The 18313-nt window shown below is 38.9% G+C and overlaps 1 protein-coding gene across 1 annotated transcript in view; it reads right to left on the reverse strand.

Annotated features, from left to right (window-relative positions):
• Positions 1–18313, reverse strand: part of spock1 (SPARC (osteonectin), cwcv and kazal like domains proteoglycan 1) — a 208689-nt gene that overhangs the window by 54820 nt on the left and 135556 nt on the right. Inside the window, exons 5-6 of the mRNA XM_026919938.3 lie at positions 3498–3612; positions 377–509 (exon numbers count right to left, since the gene is read on the reverse strand). Of these exons, the coding sequence (XP_026775739.2) occupies positions 377–509; positions 3498–3612 (248 nt within the window). The remainder of the gene's footprint in view (positions 1–376; positions 510–3497; positions 3613–18313) is intronic.

An 18313-nucleotide genomic window follows, 5' to 3' on the forward strand; every position in this document is an offset into this window, starting at 1 on the left:
TCTCATGTCAATCTCAGTCAGACAAGGCTAAATGCAAACATACATTCTGGAACTTCAGCATTATTTCTGTTGCGAACTGCACACACTGATCCAAAAGACTTTCTCTGTAATCTCTGTATAAACTGACTCAACTAGCCTTGCCTAGTCATGGCTCTCAGTCATCAAACCAAGGACTCTTGTAACAAGATGGCTTCTAGCAAACTAATAAAAGATTCAGATTACAGTCTGTGCTTAGAATTGACAGTTCAAGGGCTAACACTGCTAAATAAATGCCTGGCTTTTGGTGTATTTCTGGTTTTTAGAGTGTAATACATTACAATGATGATAATAATAATGATTAAGATGATGATGATGATGATGATGATGGTGATCTCACCTTTGAGGAGTAGGTATGACCATCTGAGCCACACACTGGACTAGGATGGACAACAGGACAAGGTCTACATTTCCCATGATTCATTGCTCCCATCCAGTGCTTATGGAGATGACTGCCTTTCCTTGGCTTAATGCTGAAAAGAAAAGAGATTTTATTTTTCAAAATATAGCTTTTTTTTCGTTATTCTATAATTAGAGGATAGTTCGTGTAACTTGTGTTTCGTGTTTCGTGTAAAGTGTTCGTGTAACACTTTTCAAAGAGTGAAAAACTGGAGACAGTGTGACGGCTGTTTATTTGCTGGATATCAAAGACTCCTTAAAAAGTGAAAGAGAGAGAGAGAGAGAGAGAAAGAGAGAGATATGATATTATAATAACAGATTAGAAATTTCAGCGAGGTGTGTTGCCTGTGAGTCACACTGATTAAACAATGAACTAATGTCAGGTTAGAAAAGGCCACAGCGCTGCCAGTGTATGTGTGTGTGTTTTCTCTCAGGGCTGAAGGGCTGAGGATCTGTATAACACTGTGAGTGGATTAAATAGCCTTCAATCCCTCTGGAGAGATCCCCTTTCTACATCAGTCCCAATCACACACACACATACACACACACGCAACTGAACAGGAGAAAAGAAAGTCTGTGCTTTTCCCTCTCTCTCATCTCATCATCTTGTTCTTTCATCTTGTCATCTTTTAAAAGCTTAAAGATAATCATTGCCATTCTCTGAACTTCTGCACTGATCTGTGCTTCTATTTTTTTATTTACTACCTGTTCACTTCGTAATATTTAGTGGTTTACCTCACATTCTATCAGATCCAATAAAATATCTGCTCAGAGGAGAAACTGTTGTCACTGTGGTGCCCTAGGCTCTGTAAATGGGAAGACAGAAACACCTACATCCAACTAGTCAGGATTAGAAAGTGTTCCTACTGGCCTGTCAATCATGATGCTGTCAGCTCTGAAAGCACCCACAGGCGTTCTAGCCTTGGCATGTGTTTCGGGAGCTTTGTTTAAGCAGGAACCCTGAGGGAAGGGGCTATATATTGGCAATTTGAGTTTCAAAAAAGCTAGCTACAGCTAATTCATGCCAGAATAGGTGACTGTAGCTTTAAAGTGAAGGTTTTTCATATGGGGTGAATTCAGGTATACTTAGCAGCATCTAACTTAGCAGCATTTATTTTCCGGCCTGATAAGTAAAAGTCAAAACGTACGTTATTAAGTGCTTGCAGAGTAACCGCGTGATAAAAGTCACATGACATAGGGGTCATGACTCCAAAAGGCTAGGGGAAAATGACATATGCTTTGACTATTTTTTTTCATAAGGTAATAAAATTATGACTAACATATTACACGTATGTATGCATATATACATACGATGTACTGCAGTAACAAAATAAGTACAAAGCTAGTTCAAGTGGTGGATTTTACTGTGGTTTGTACTTAATCTCTTCATACTGAATTTTAGTTATAATATTGGTTATGTATTTGGAAAATATTGAAGATTTTCTTAACCCTGTTATTTTTTGCTATTGCTGTAAGAAATGAATTACAGCATGTTACTTAGTTCAATATCTTGATATATAGTCAATTTTATTCAGTCTATAATATAATATAATATAATATAATATAATATAATATAATATAATATAATATAATATAATATAATATAATAATATGGTGATGATGAAGTTCTGTAATTGATATTTGATTTACTGACGTCATGAATAAGTACGCTACAAATGAATGACATTTTAAATGGGTAACTGCAGATGAAGGTAAAGGCATAAACCAATGAAAATATGTGTCCCACATTCCCATAGATGCTGTTAAAAAATTTTCAGTCTTTCTTGAGAAAAGAGTAGAATATGATATAAACATTTTTCCTTCACAGGTAGATAGTTAACACCTTGATGATTTCAGAAATGTATCATGTACTGTTGGATTTTTGCTATATTAGCTTAGACAAGGTAGAAATATTATTAACATACTTCTCACAAGTGCAACGTAAGAAAACAAATAAGTATTATGTGGATCCAGAGTCTATCCCAGGACCACTGGGTGCAAAATGGGATTTAGAGTAGCCAATGACCTACAGGCAAGTTTTTAGGAGGTGGGAGAAAACTTACATAGTCACAGAGAGGAACCATGGACGCTAGAGCCGTGAGGCACCATCAAGACTTCATGTAGCCTTCATAACACTAACCACGGTTTCATCCAATTCAGGCCATGCAGCAACATTATAAAACCCAAGCTCTGCCATCATGGATCAGTGCTTAATCATAATCACACTGATTTATTTAATGGATTACACGTCTTTCATCATAATTCTAATCCCTTATCATTTATTAATGTGTGTCACACGTTAAGCTGAACCTATTGATGCCAAATCTTTATGCATTCATTTATTATTTACATGCAAACCATCTGCTTAATGTCTGTCATTGTGTAAACTAATGACAAGAATATGACAGTCTCACATCATTTGCTTGTCATTAATGACACATTAGCCATAGCTTTGTAGTGAACATGATGCCGAAGTGTGTAAATTGGTGTGGTGTTCTCACAAGCTTCAGTGTGATGTTATCACAGGATTTGGCAGTTCACTGGCTACTGTGTGTTTGCTCATCAAGAAAGAGTGAGTAATTATAGCTAACTCTTGTGCTCTCTCACAGGACCAATGTATAATTAATGTGAGCTGGATCTTAATAAGGCGTGGGCTAAAGAGGAAAGGGCAGGGCCAAACACAGTGAGGAGGTCAGACCTCATAAAGACCTCTAACAGCACCCTGATCACATGGCTGCTGGGAATGTGAGATTATTAGTCAAATGTAAACAATTAGGCCTAATTTTTGAACTATATTAGGTGGAGCTGGCTCGTTTAGCTTTGCAGAAGGATTTTCACCGTTTTTATGAAGTCATTTTCCAGCGCAGATGGCAGTCGGACAGTGATTCACTATTAATGGGAGATTATGAGAGTCGGCTGCTGGTGATAGAGCGCAGAGTGCAACTCAGCTAATATCAGTTCAGCTTTCTACCTCTGCCGGAGTTTTTGCCAGCCAGAGATCATTACAGCATGAGAGAGAGAGAGAGTGAGAGAGAGAGAGAGAGAGAGAAAATGAGTCTTACCTGTGCTGTGGAGGTTTGTGATTGGTGCAGATGGCCGTTTGCAGGTCATGACTCACACACACTTTGTGTGGAGGACAGTGTACCTTCATACAAGGATCTTTAGTAATGTCCAAACCTGACAAAGAAACACAGACAGATGATAAGAAACATAACTCAACCTGATCTTTGACCAATTTTGTATTCATTGTGATGATGGGTCTTGCAGGAGAACATCAATACATCACAACAACAAGGTAATCTTAATTAGATGCTGGTTAGCTTCCCATATATAAACAAATCACAAGCATCCATGCTGGAAGCCTAAACACTTCTGGCAATCAATTACTGTCCTCTTATGGGACTGATTAAAAAAGCTGCAGCAGGAATAGGAACTACTGAGAATGCATAATAGTGTTCGTTCTCAGTTTTCTCTACTGATTCATTGGAAAGCATGCCACCAACCTAACACTGCTACACAATGGATATCACACTGCGGGCATTCACGTTTCTTTCACATCGCATCTCTGACTGTAAATAAACACACTCCTCCATGGTTAAATCACTTTTACTGTCCCAAGTGTTAGGGTTCATGTGAGTTTACTTGATCTCATAAAATAATGCTTACTTACATGGCAGCCATCAGAGAACACATTAGAGTAAAAATCATATGTGATGAGCAAGGAAGCGTTTGTTGGATTTTATACAAACAACGTTCACTGATTGATTGATTGACTGATTGATTGATTGATTCATTCATTCATTCATTCATTCATTCATTATCTTCAGTAATCACTTTAGGGTGACCATGGATCTCTAGCCAATGCCAAGAACACTGGGCACAGGGCAAGAAAACACAGGACACCAGGACATTGCAGGGCACCATTTCTAAGTATTGGCTTGTCAAAATTGTTCAATTTGAATATATAACAATTTTGGTTTCCACTTATTCTTACATTCATTCATTTTCAGGAGCCGATTTATTCTGGAAAGAGTCACAGTGGATCAAAAGCCTAACTGGACTGTTTCCACTCCTCACTATTATTTTAAGATGAAAGGGTATACTATTTAGTCATGTCGATATCAAATATCATCCTGACCCCTGTCTCCACTTCACTGTGGGCAGGTGATGCCTCAGAGGTGTGGGAGCAAGCTATTATTCTAAAATGTTTTATTTTCTAGAGCGTATTCCCCTAAAGAGAAAACAATTTATGCTGCAATCAGAACTGCAAACAGTAAAATTAGCCCCGCAGGAATAAAGAAGCTAAGAGACACAAGTCCCATTTCTTTTCACCTTGAGGCAAACTGTACATGAATAGGTAGGTGAATAAATAATAACTTGATACCCATGTGCACAAACAACTGAACACTGCAAAAAAACATCTGTTTCTGTATTGTGTATACAAACTTCCAGTTTAAAGTAAGTGCTCATGATAAATTAACTAGCATTCAGTAATATTCAGAGAGACAACAGGAAAACAGAGAGAGAGAGAGAGAGAGAGAGAGAGAGGGAGAGAGAGAGGCATGCTGGTGGAAAATCTCTAGAATGTCTAAAACATGGGTTTTAGACAAATGCTTTATCACATACACTCTCCATCTCTGATTTCAAGGAATAGCTTGCTCTGAAAGCATACTGTCAGTCCAGCACTTCTTTTACAAAGAGGGAAAAAAATCAGAGAGAGAGAGAGAGAGAGAGAGGGCTGGATGAGAGATGCTTAGTGCAGCAGTGCAGAAGAAAAAGGAGATGCATCATTTTTGAGAAATGCTGGCTTGTGCTTTTTTTGCTGTCCCCCTGACTTTTTTTTTTTGCTGTCCATTCTGCTTTCATTTGTTGTTGTTGCAGGAGGTGCAGAGAGTATGATTTACTGATCACATACACTGGGTTTTGAGTCTCTCCCTGGTTTTCGACCTTGATTGTGGATTGTCTGTTTTTGCTTTCAATAAATATACTTGTATCAAAGTCTCTGCATGTGTGATCTTAAAATAGATACAGCAACCAGCTCCAATGGAATAGAGTAGAAACCAATGTAAGCAACGGCAATGAAATCTGATAAGAACATAGCCCACCCAATAAATGCCAAGCTTTATTACTGCAACGCTCTTTGTATTTTGCCCATCATTTAGAAGTCTTGATTTGAGAAGCTTTTAAAGTTCTGAACTATGATCTCTTTGCTGACTGGGAAAATGCTAGAATAAGCAACAGCAGTCTGTCAGGAGACCAGCTCCCGTGAGAATTTCTTGCACACACACCACTTCCAGAGCCTAGAATAAAAATGCACATTGTTCAGTAAAGCACTTGGTAAAGAAGTAAAAAAAAATAATAAATATAAAAATAAATTCTCACCTTTAATATACTTATTGGGATGTCAAAAACTAGACAGCCTGCCTAAAGAACAAAATATCAGCAGTGAAGAATCACTTGCCTAAGCACCATCTCCACAAGTCCGATGCCAAGCCCATGCAACTGTGTCTCAATCATACTCCATCTGATGAATGCAGAAGGTGTTTATTCCTTGGGGGAATGCCACAATTGCAGTTGGCATGGACATCAACTAGGAGTGTGTCAGAAGAGACCCATCAAGACTAAACCCCAGCAATCTCTTGGATCCTGGATAAGTCAAAGTCTTTCTTCATTGCCTGTTACTAAACAGTGACAATTACTGCCAACTACTCAATTACTGATTTATCCCATTTTATAGCTCTGACTGTCTCTGAAGCAGATGGAAAACTTGAGGATGAGGATTCATGTGCAAGTCAAGATCACCCCCCATCCACTAACAGCATCCATTTCCGTGCTTGTATTAGATTAGAGACCAGCAGGAGATGGTATCGTCATTCTTTCACAGAACCCACAGGCTTTATAGTGGATGCAACTCATGAATAAACAAAATTGTTCCTAATTATCAACGCATAAAATTATTTTAGGATTTCTTTGCTCCTAACACAAGACTGGTACTACAGAGAAATTGCATCCTGACCTGTCTCTGCAGTTCAATATGCAGGTTGATGCCTCAGGGGTGTGGGAGAAATATTATCACAATGCTCATGTAATTATCTAAAATTACATATTTTGTAGAAAGGTATAACCAGCAGACAAGTTATGAAGCTGGGAGCTGCAAACAGTAAAATTAGCCCTATATAAATTAAGGTTCAACCCCTGACAATACAGGTGGGCCTGTTTTTTCTCTAGATTAATTTTGTCCAATTCCCTTCATGCTCTATCCCAAGTACATGACTGCTCTCCTAAGAGAGGAGCTAAAATCCTAATTCTGAATTGTGGCTTCTGTACTCTGGTACATTCACAGGGCCCTAGAAAATAATTCAAGTCCAGCCAAATACACAGATCCACTTCCTGTTGACAAACTGACACTTCTATCCATATCTAAACAACTGTGGTCTCACATTGACTGTGTGACTTACTTGCCACCTTTAGTAGGTTTCAACAAAATACAAGCTGTAGTCAATTAATTTTTGAAAATTTGCTGTTCCATCAAACAAAATTCACTACCTACCACATTCCAAGTTGCTGAGAGATTGCCTATTACGGTATACTGGAGGACCACCATGGACCAAGACTCCCAATTCACACCCAACATCTGAAAAGCATTCCAAGAAATTTGGGGCAAACTTCACCTTTGGCTACCACCTGAATTCAGGAAATTCTTGCAGACTGACTGGCACAGCAAGCAAGGTTGGTGGGTTCACATCCTAACCTGGAATGAAGATTTATTATCACAAAAATCCTTGCGCTTAGAGGTATCAGCCACTGTTTGCCTAGAACCACACATAGACATCAGCCACTGTGTGTCACCAAGTCCAGCCGTGGGCATCATCTGTACCTCTGGGATGTAAACCTCTACCTGGTGTGCCACTTAGTTACCAATTCTTGAACCTTTTCAAGGACGTCCAGAAGGATCAAGCAGGTGATTTATAAATTAGGTTCCACTTGCTCCTGAAGAACATCTTTCCATATTTCCATTCTCATGTTATTAGTTCCTGGTGGCTAATGCAGTGCCCCAAAGCTCATTGCAAGATGACAGAGCTGCAGATTGGTGACTGGGAACATGTGTTGGATTGTTGCTGGTCTACTCACCACTGGCTGCATGTCCATTTATTGTATGTGCATTACCGATTACTCTGAGCATTACCAAACCTCTGTATACTGTTTCTTCATGTGCTTCACTACCCCCCTTGTTTGCAAAATCCCTACAGCCATGTTGAGGGCTGACCTCTGTTCCCTTACATGGCTCAGAACATTGCGTCCAACAGACACATGGCCTTGTTGGCCTCCCAGGCCCCTCTGGACCCTTCTTCTTCTCTTAGCAACCAGGCCTACATGCAACTCAATGCTGACAGGGCATGTGGCACAGGTCAAATGTCACAAACTTCAAGCTGTAGAGTTGCTATGGCAACCAACACCTGTCTTTCCCTCTCTCTGTGTCTTAATCTCCATGTCTTTCTTTTAACCTCTATAACCTTCATGCTCTCTCTCTCTGTCTCTCTGTCTCTGTCTCTCTCTCACTTCCTGTACTAATTTGATGCCAAACCTGCTGTTGTTCTGGAGTGCAGCCATGCCAGCTGGGCAGTAATTCTGCTTTGCCATTCACTGATCTTACATTCTGCCATGATCTCAATGTCCCTGCTTCGTGTCATTGCTCCCTTGGCAACAGCACCATGTGTTCTTTGTTTTGGTTTCAGTTCCTGTGTTGGTCTTGTATCTGCCCCCAGTTAGTCATGTTCATTGTCTTGATGGTTTTCACTTGTTTTTGTTGCCCCTGATTAACTCATGCATTTGTATACTTTTGTGTATCCCTGTGTCTTTGCAAAGTTTTGTAGATTTTTAGCCATTTGTGAGTACCAAACAACTCTGTAACCATAGGAACACATTTCTGAAATGTAATTTTCAGGCTTTGAAGGCCAAACAGCATCATTTATTAATGCTGTTATGGCTCCTTTATATTGTGATTTGTGCTATTACCAATAATTTAATGGAACCTTAATATCAGTCCATTTTACTGGGCCAAGCAATATATTGTTCAAGCACTAGTGTTGTTGCATTAGAATTGATTGGTTGGTTAAACAGATGTTGCCTGATCTCTAGAGAATATGAATGAAAAGTGTGGAGAACAAAACATCACTTTCGTCTCTCATCATCATCACTGCTCTCCCTCATCTCGCTCTCTCTCTCTCTCTCGCGCGTGCTCTCTCTCTCTCGCTCTCTCTCTCTCTCGCTCTCTCTCTCTCTCGCTCTCTGTCTTATCAACTGGAATCACTAACATCCCTCATTTCTTAGTTTTATTGATTTTTTTATTCACTTGAAGGTACACACACATTGTGGAGCAGAGTTTGAAAGTGAATGACGAAGTTCGTAGAAAGCAAAACATCACTTTCATCTCTCATCATAATCACTTTCTCTCTCTCTCTCTCACACACATACACACAGTGGAGTGTGTGTCAGTAATGATGGTTATGGATTATCCTGGAGTGTGTGTGTTAGTAATGACGGTTACTGATCACCCTGGAGTGTGTTAGCAATGATGGTTACTGATCATATCAGAGTGTGTTAGTAATGACGGTTACTGTTCACCCTGGAGTGTGTTAGTAATGATGGTTACTGATCATATCAGAGTGTGTTAGTAATGACGGTTACTGTTCACCCTAGAGTGTGTTAGTAATGACAGTTACTGCTCACCCTGGAGTGTGTTAGTAATGACAGTTACTGCTCACCTTGGAGTGTGTGTCAGTAATGATGGTTACTGATCATATCAGAGTGTGTTAGTAATGACGGTTACTGTTCACCCTAGAGTGTGTTAGTAATGACAGTTACTGCTCACCCTGGAGTGTGTTAGTAATGATGGTTACTGATCATATCAGAGTGTGTTAGTAATGACGATTACTGTTCACCCTAGAGTGTGTTAGTAATGACAGTTACTGCTCACCCTGGAGTGTGTGTCAGTAATAATGGTTACTGATCATATTGGAGTGTGTTAGTAATGACAGTTACTGCTCACCCTGGAGTGTGTTAGTAACGACGGTTACTGATCATTTTGGAGTGTGTTAATAATGATGATTACTGAACATCCTGGACTATGTTAGTAATGATCATTACTGATTGCCCTGCAGTGTGTGTGTGTGTGTGTGTGTGTGTGTGTTAGTAATGATGATTACTGATCACGCTGGATTGTGTGTCAGTAATGATGGTTACTGATCATCCTGGACAGTGTTAGTAATGATTGTTACTGATTGCCCTGCAGCGTGTGTGTGTGTGTGTGTGTCAGTAATGATGGTTACAGATCATCCTGGAGTATGTTAGCAATGATGGTTACTGATCAACCTGGAGTGTGCGTCAGTTCTGGAGATTCTCATGCTGTTCATTCACCCTTATATCTCACAGTTCATTTCTTCACTGCTGTGAGTCATTATCTAATCTAATCTTTCAAACTGTGGGTTTCACATAGAGAATCTTCATTCACACACACAGAATTTTTTTTTCAAAAGAAAAAAAGGAACAGCATCTAAAAAATGTCAAAGCAAGAGCACAGCCAAAGAGATCAACACTGAAGAAAGAAATATGATGAAACCCTAATGCTTTATAAATACACACAGAGCATGTGAAACGTTCAACAAATGGCCTACTAAGGCTGTATTTGTAGGCAGAAAAGCATCGAATCTTAGTTTTTTCCTAGAATGCTGCCTTCAGAGACACCTACAGCTTTAATTTTGAAGGCAGCAAACATACAGTATATCCTTTGTGTCCTACGTCCCATAAAAACCCCTTTTAATTGGAGACAGAAAACACCTGAGAGGGGGAGCTTTTTATCGAAAAATAAGTCAATTTATTATTAATTATTATCCAAAAATTATATAGATAATTACTGCAATTATTTAAACTTTTGATTTTATTTCTAGTGAGAAATGTCTGCTACATTATATACACTCTATTGTTCTCAACTTTATTTACATTAATTTACTTTATTATTATTATTATTATTATTATTATTATTGTTATTGTTATTGTTATTATTATTATTATCATCATCAACATCATGGTGATGTATACTGGTTTTGAAGCTGTCTTAAAAGACAACTGATTTGAGACATCAAGACATCTGCCATCTGTTGTACACATATGAAAATTTCACGCAGCAGAATTCAAACTCGAGCACCACAAAACTTTTTTTTTTTTTTTTCCCAAGCAAAATATTGTGGAATAAAACACTTTCAACATAAAAAAGACCTCTTTAAATTCCAACATAACCAGATGGAATCTGCCATTGTAACATGTTAGACAGATATAGGATCCATGAGGAAGACGGAGTAAAATCATTATCCAAATCCAAAAACGCTAAAGCAGGCAAAACGTCTAAACGCGATCAGCAACAGTAAGTACGGCTGTTGATTAAATTACACAGGCTCAGGCTTTACAATGGACCTAAGAACTTGAGCTGCTTAAATGCTTTAAAACCAGGAAGTGAACAGAAACTCGGACTAAAACTCTACTGACTGTGACCTCTGCTGGCAGGGAGGGGAAATGTCCTGAGCTCTCATTACAACAGTTACTGTATTTAAATCTACACTGAGCTACCAGTTTATTAAAAACGTTTAGCTTGTAGCTACACTCACTGGCCATTTGTATTATACAGGTTACCTTGTAGGTACATAATTACTACCTGTAGCGCATCTAGCTTCTTTGCACGCTGTGTACAATGTGTCAGACTCCCTCTACAACCTCCATCACCGGTAAGCCACCACAGGACCACTGATGACCAGATGTTATTTTGGTGGTGGATCATTCTCAGCACTGCAGCAACATGATAATGTGTGTGTGTGTGTGTGTGTGTGTGTCGTACTGGTTTGAGTGTGTCAGTTGCAGTTTTTAAAACTCCTCAATGTCACTGCTGGGTTGCAAAACCAAAATTTTCCAACCAGCAGCAGTCACGTAGTCAGAAATCAACACTGATAGAAGATTTAAGGACAATTACTGTAAGATGCATGGTTTATGAATAAATAATGGCAAACAAGAGGGTGGATGTGTCTAATAAATGAACCAGTATTCCCCAAAAAAAACCTCCCCTCAATCTTTTTTTCTTCATCTTCTATCTTTACCTCCATCTCCCTTCACCCTTCTCTCCCTTTGTACATCTCCCTCTGTCTCTGTCTTTCCTATTTCTCCCTCCATCTCCCTTTATCTCTATACCTTAATTGTTTTCTCTTTCTTTATACACAACAGGTCAAAAGTTGGACTCACTAAATGAAATATACTGTATGTTTTGGTCTGAAACACATCTTCAAATTTGTCAATGTAAACAGTGGAAGTTACTGCCCATGTAAAACTTTCAAACTCTATTTTTAATAAACCATTTTACTTCAAATTAAATTGTTTCCCCAGGCAAGTAGTTTGCTTGTAGAACTTAGGAGAAGCATTGAGGAGCTCTGCCTATTTAGGAACTTTAAGGAAAGCTTCCTGATTTTAAGAAAAGCTCTTCATGAAACTGACTGAGAAGATGCAACAAGCTTCATCAGGAATAAGAAGAATTCAAATCAAATGGTCAACAATCTTTCACTCAAAATTCCTCTCCATCAATCCTCCCCTCATCCTTTCTTTTTCCTTCCATTTTGCTCTCCCTCTATTTCTCGCTCTGCTACTTTACAGAAACGATGTAATGAATAATCAGTGGATTCATTTCACAGAAATAAGGAGAAGATTGCATTCTCTGCTGTCATTTATTATAGAGGAAAAATAAAAGACTTCCTCCAGATTGTCACTATGGAAACAGCAGGGGCCGGAGGGCAAGTGGGGTCACAGCTGAATACAAGTTTTATTGCATTACAGTTAAAATTAAAATGGAGACAGAAAGAAAGAGAGAGAGAGAGAGAGAGAGAGACAGAGTAGGGAAGGGTCAGAGTATTTGAAATGAACAAATATCAATTATTTGGGATGTAACAGAATATGAATACATTATCTGGATTGGACAGATAATGTGTTCTACAGATGATTTGTTCTACAAATGCAGATATGAATTGGCGGTGCATCATTCTTTTTCATTCCCTAGGGTTTTCCACTGTTTATAGAGAAAGGGCTCACGTTTAATTTTAAAATAATCTCTTTCTGAGTCTGTTTAATTTCATATTATCTACTTGAGGAGCTGCACTAAGCACTCATACATGGTGCTGAAGGAAACATCTGAACTGCAGAGGTCAAAGGAACTGGACAACACTGCTTCTTGACGTTGCCAGTAGTGGTACCAGGGCGCTCAGCAAGTGTAGTGTCTCTCAGGATCTAGAGCTATATCCGGTTTTCTCTAAAGCTGTTTGTGTGATTTAATGTGCATAATCAGCAAACACTCCCCACTGGAAGTGTTAATATGTCATTAGGAAGGAGGTGGAGTGTCACACACTAACTCCCCCTGTGGAATTACCACCATTCCTTCAATTCCACTGATGTGTGACTCCTAATATTCCCCCTGCAGAGACTAACACGGAAACTTTACTATATAAGGCTCAGCACATGCAGGGACAGAGGACATCAAAATGTATATTATATATATATATATATATATATATATATATATATATATACTATTAATTTTTAATAATTGAGCAATCATTCAAAAAAGAGTATTCAAATAGTAGTATTTTACTTAGTTAGACTATTTTTAGGCTATTTTATTAGTGCAGTATCAAACTGCACTTCGATTTGCAGCCACACAGGCTACCAGCTTTTTAAGCTAAACTGGTAACAATCAAAATAAATAAATCAGTGCAAAATAATACATCGTGGCAAATTACACTAAATTATTATATAATATTATAATGCACTCATGTGGAAGACCTGGTGGCAGATCTGAAAGTGTTAATTTTATGCGCAGCATGGAAGCTCATGCCCATCAACACAACTCTCTGTATAGCTCAAAGACCGGCCTTTCTTAGATGGAGAATGCTATGCCTACAGCAGCGTCCTGGGAGTTGAACCAGCATGTTCAACTCCAGTCTCAGCAGCATCCAAAAAAAGTCTCGATCACCTTCTGTCAGCTCGCATGTGCTGCTTGACTCCCAACTAGCTGAGTAAGATTTGATAGTAATATGCAACCCGTGGCACAGTATGCAATATTTTGTACAGTGCTGGTCATGATGGAATTCATTATGCCCCAGTGTAAGATTTTATTTTCATTTTATTTAGCTTTCAAAAACAACAAACATGTGGGAGCATGAGGGATTGGTCAGAATTCTTTGAGAAGTATGCAGGAGTGGATTTTAAAAAACCTGTCCAGCACACACCTCTACACTTTATACAAAGTGATATGTAAGTGGTAATAGTCCATTAAATCAGGAAAAAAGACTTCTCTTAGCATGGTCTTAAAGAATATGTATAATTGACTCTAGACTTGGGTTCATCTAGTTTGAAATATTTTCAGACAAAATACAAGATAAGTACATTTAGCCTGCTTTTTTTACCATCTGCCTTGCTGCCTATGATGTCTTAGTTAACTATTTGACTAATCCCATGACTACATTTACAGCTGGCACGTGCCGCAGATCTGACTCTAAACGAGCTAAGTAGGATCGGATAATGATGATCTAGCGATGGAAAGCGTTTCTTGCACAAAATGAGAAAGCTTGCATTCTTTCTGAATGTTTAGTGCTTGAGTTAAGAGCTTACGTGTCAGCGGTATGATTACTGTAGTGACATAATGAACAAAGACGGCTGATTTAATGTGTCTCTGTGTTTGTGCATGTGTATATTTGTGTGTGTCAGCACTTGAGTTGAGTGCTGTAGGGGTCAGCAGTATGATTAGTGTAGTGGTATAATGAAAAGAACAAAATAGAATAAATGTATATATGTGTGTTTGTGCGTGTGTGGATTCTAGATGAGGAGTTATTAGTTTCATTTAAAACCTTCTCCACATCGCTCCATCTGTCACTGTCAATTACTAACTGTGGTCTCTCTCTCTCTCTCTCTCTCTCTCTCTCTCTCGCTCAGAGGATGTTATCAGATAGGGGACAGATTGTGGGAGCCCTGTATTGGCAGATGATCTTAAGTTGGTTAATTGCAAACAGAACAGCAGGTGATGATATTACTTACATCTGCATTCTCTATCTCTCTGGCTCACTTTAATACAAAAGGTTATGTCATTAATCCAGCTGTTCTGCAGCTATATACAGTATCTTAAACATCTGGCAATGAACACTGTCATCATATGTGGCTGCTCTGTGACAATTAAAAGCACTATATAAATAACAATAATGTGAAGTGAATTGAATATAGACCCCACCATCACCCGGTAGTTATGGCAACAGCAGAATAGGTTGTAATTATGGGAAAGATGGCTGAGGCAGTGCTGTGATCTAACCACGGGTGTAACATCCAAACAAAGATTATCAGATCAGAGTCAAGATGTGATAAGCTAGCTGCAGGTTGTAAAACTATCTTGCCATGTCCTTCAGAATGTATGTGTGAGTTGAAGTGACAAGGTAAGCAGCAGGTGAAGGTTAATCCATCACTACGCAGTCACCTGTGTAATATGTGTGTCCTCCAGACTGAGGACCAAAGACTATCCATATGCACACGCTGTGAACCATGGGGATCCCTTAACCTGAAGCAGCTCCTGTCACCAAAACAACAACTGATGCTGAATCTACCCTACATGGACATAGCCCTCGATTTACTAATTTTGGGGATCTGCAACAACCCCCCAGGCTCAGTGACAAATCCAAGCTCTCGCAGATGCTCCGACATTTTCAAGCATGTTTGAAATTCTGACCAATGCATCACGTAGTGCGAGCATCTTTACAACAAGTTAGCAAGAACAGCACTGAGCAACAGCCAATAAATACTACGAGAGGAAATCAAATTCATCTGCTGTCTGCGCAGCAGATCTCTGAATCCAGATCTATCTGCAAGTGCAAAATGTAAGCACAAAAATATTGCTTCGTATAGAAATTATTTAGTATGTCATACCCAAATGGTTGTTAGGAACAGCAAAAACAAAAGCAAACAAAGACACTGCTCACGTCTCCCCAACCAATGCTTCCTCCACATTGTTCTCTTATTTTTTCTTTTTTTCTCGTTTCCATACAAAATACAGCAGATAGACAGCTCTTGTTTTTATTTGGTGAGAAACTGGGATTCGAGGATCAAGCATGCTTTGTGCCTCAGTTGCCTTTGCTTGTGTAGTGTGGACACTGTTACGTCCACAAAACAACAGATTGCAAGTAATAAAAGTCATGTAGTGTAAGTAGTACAGCCATTCTGATATTTTCAAAGTCCACTTGTCATAATGCACATGTGTGTGAGGCATGTCTGGGCTCAATCTTGCACAGCTGGAGTCCAGTAATTAGGTTAACTCCTTAGGGTTGGCAGTGCTGAAATGATATGATACAAATATCACTTAGTAAAGATAAAGGTAGATATAAACAAGTAAGTTTCACCTAATCAAATTCTTTGAGTTTTTTTTGCAGATTCCCCAGACAAAGTGTGGACTGTAGCTTAGCACAGAGCAACCAATCCCCCAGACCATACAGAGAACACATCAGACATGGACTGGACCTCTCGGCTCAACAGTTCTGGTTCAGCCATCCAGAATTCAATGACTCTATAACTCTATAAACAAACCATGTACTTCAGCATTAATACACCCAATAATATTATCAAAGTAACTAACCCTTGTATTAATAGAAGCTTTCATAATAAACCAAATAAGCCAAATTATCAACATCTGTGTTAACCAATGTTCACATCACCAATGAGTAAAATGAATCCCATAATGAAAACATCAACCAGCACCTTAATGAACATGTTTGGGTTGTTAACTCGCAAAATTCAGAACTGAGGCTGAAATCCCAATATTTAAATCTAGAGACCAGGGTTCAGTAAGTTGTCAACATTTAGGAACACTGTATATAAATAGTTGCTAATTTACTTACTTTAGTATTTTGCTAAACTTACTTATGTTTCCATTTTTGTGCATTATCATGAGCAAAAATCCTATGTGGTAAAGTGAGAAGTACTCTCTCCAATGAGCAATAGACAAACTCAGACATAACCTCCCAGCATGGCTCTTTAGCTCAGTCATAGACCACACTCTTTTTCCAGTGAATGGGTAAAGAACAAAAATACCTAGAGGTACAGGACATTGCATTTTAAAACCCAGGTTTGAGTGGCCTCTTCAGGCTCCTCTCCCCGAGGGCAGAACCAACCAGTGCTCCAGGCTACAAGAGGAAAACTGTGAGGGCCTCAAAAAATGGCAATTACCTCTTCTGCAGCACCACCAGTGAAGCAACTCGGACAACTGCTCAATCAAACTGACAACAAATGCATGTGGGCTGAACCTCCCCTGGCTAGTGTGCTCCCCTTAACTGTGCTAACTCACGGATAAAAATGCCACTCATAAAAAGTTGGGAAATCTCAAGCTAAAAAAATGCAAAGACACTTCTTTGATTTTGCAGGGACTACAAACACCCTGTCATGGCAAATCCAGAACTCCACTGCCCTCAACTCATATAGCCACCTCAGCCAAAGCCTTTTACTTCAGCTTTAAATAAAACTGTGCTGTAGCTGTGTTGTGTAGCTGTAACATGTGCTGTAACAACATGCACACACATATGCGTAACCTCTCCCATTCTCTCTGCTGTATATAATAATCTCTCACACATAAGTACACTCATAATGATAAGAAACCGGAACTGTTTCCTCTATATAAACATCAAATCACGTTTTTCTTCATGGACTTTTTTTTTATTATTATTTCATCATGAACGTCATGAGATTGTGTTTGTTTTCCCTTGGATCCCCAGGCACTAAACTCTCATACTCTCTCTCTCTTTCACACACACACACACACACACACACACACACACATACACAAAAGTGCTTTAGGAATAATTGGTGTTAATGTCAAGACGCTTTGATGTAATAATAATGAAAAAGCCATTCTCTCATTTCCCTTGTACCTGAAGGGATAAAGAGTGAGGGAAAATAAAAGTGAACAAAAAATACCCCTCCTTCATTTAGAGAGACATGCTGGGTGTGTGTGTGTGTGAGAGAGAGAGAGAGAGAGAGAGAGAGAGAGAGCTGTGTCATCACTCTGTAGGTTTTACAGAATTAACAGCACTGCCCTCTTTCTGTGCAGCATAATTACTATTTCACATTTCATTACAGAATAAAGCAAATAAAATGGCTGTGTCTGTTGCGTTGGGACTGAAAAATTGTTTCAGCTGAAGGATTTGATGGGATTTTAAGGGACATGTTCTCCATTAAAGGGGAAACAAGCCCTCATAACAAGAACACAGAGAGGGTGAAGGACGTCACGCCAACCGAAGTGCTATAGAAGAATGTATTATCTCACTTTCAGTGTGGAAAAGAGTCAGGTTTGAATTTAGAGGAAGGATTATATAATTGTGGAGAGCTTCAGAGTTTTAAAAAATCCAAAAATGGAGAGATGGTGAACATTCTGTTTCTGATCTTGAGAGAGAGAGAGAGAGAGAGATGCAGCTTACAAGCCACACCTACAAGCTCATTACACCAAGTCAGCAGCAATTAACACAAACTGGTTAATTGTTGTAATCATTAGATGCCTCTGTTGGGGAGAAAGGTGGTGTGGAGGAAATGAGACAGATCTGTTTCCTTATGGTTGATATGGACACACACAAACCTGCCCACATTAAGCACTTTTATCAGTTAATGCTGCATGATGGCACATCCACAAGATAACAGCAAAGCAAAATCACATACAAGTATCAAGGCACATTTCATATAAATTCACCAAAGGAGCTATAAATCAAATCCTGATGACTGAAGCAGGAAACATAAATTGACCTTATATTATATATATTATATTATA

The sequence above is a fragment of the Pangasianodon hypophthalmus genome, chromosome 9 (genome assembly GCF_027358585.1).
Source record: "Pangasianodon hypophthalmus isolate fPanHyp1 chromosome 9, fPanHyp1.pri, whole genome shotgun sequence".
Lineage (NCBI taxonomy): Eukaryota > Metazoa > Chordata > Actinopteri > Siluriformes > Pangasiidae > Pangasianodon > Pangasianodon hypophthalmus.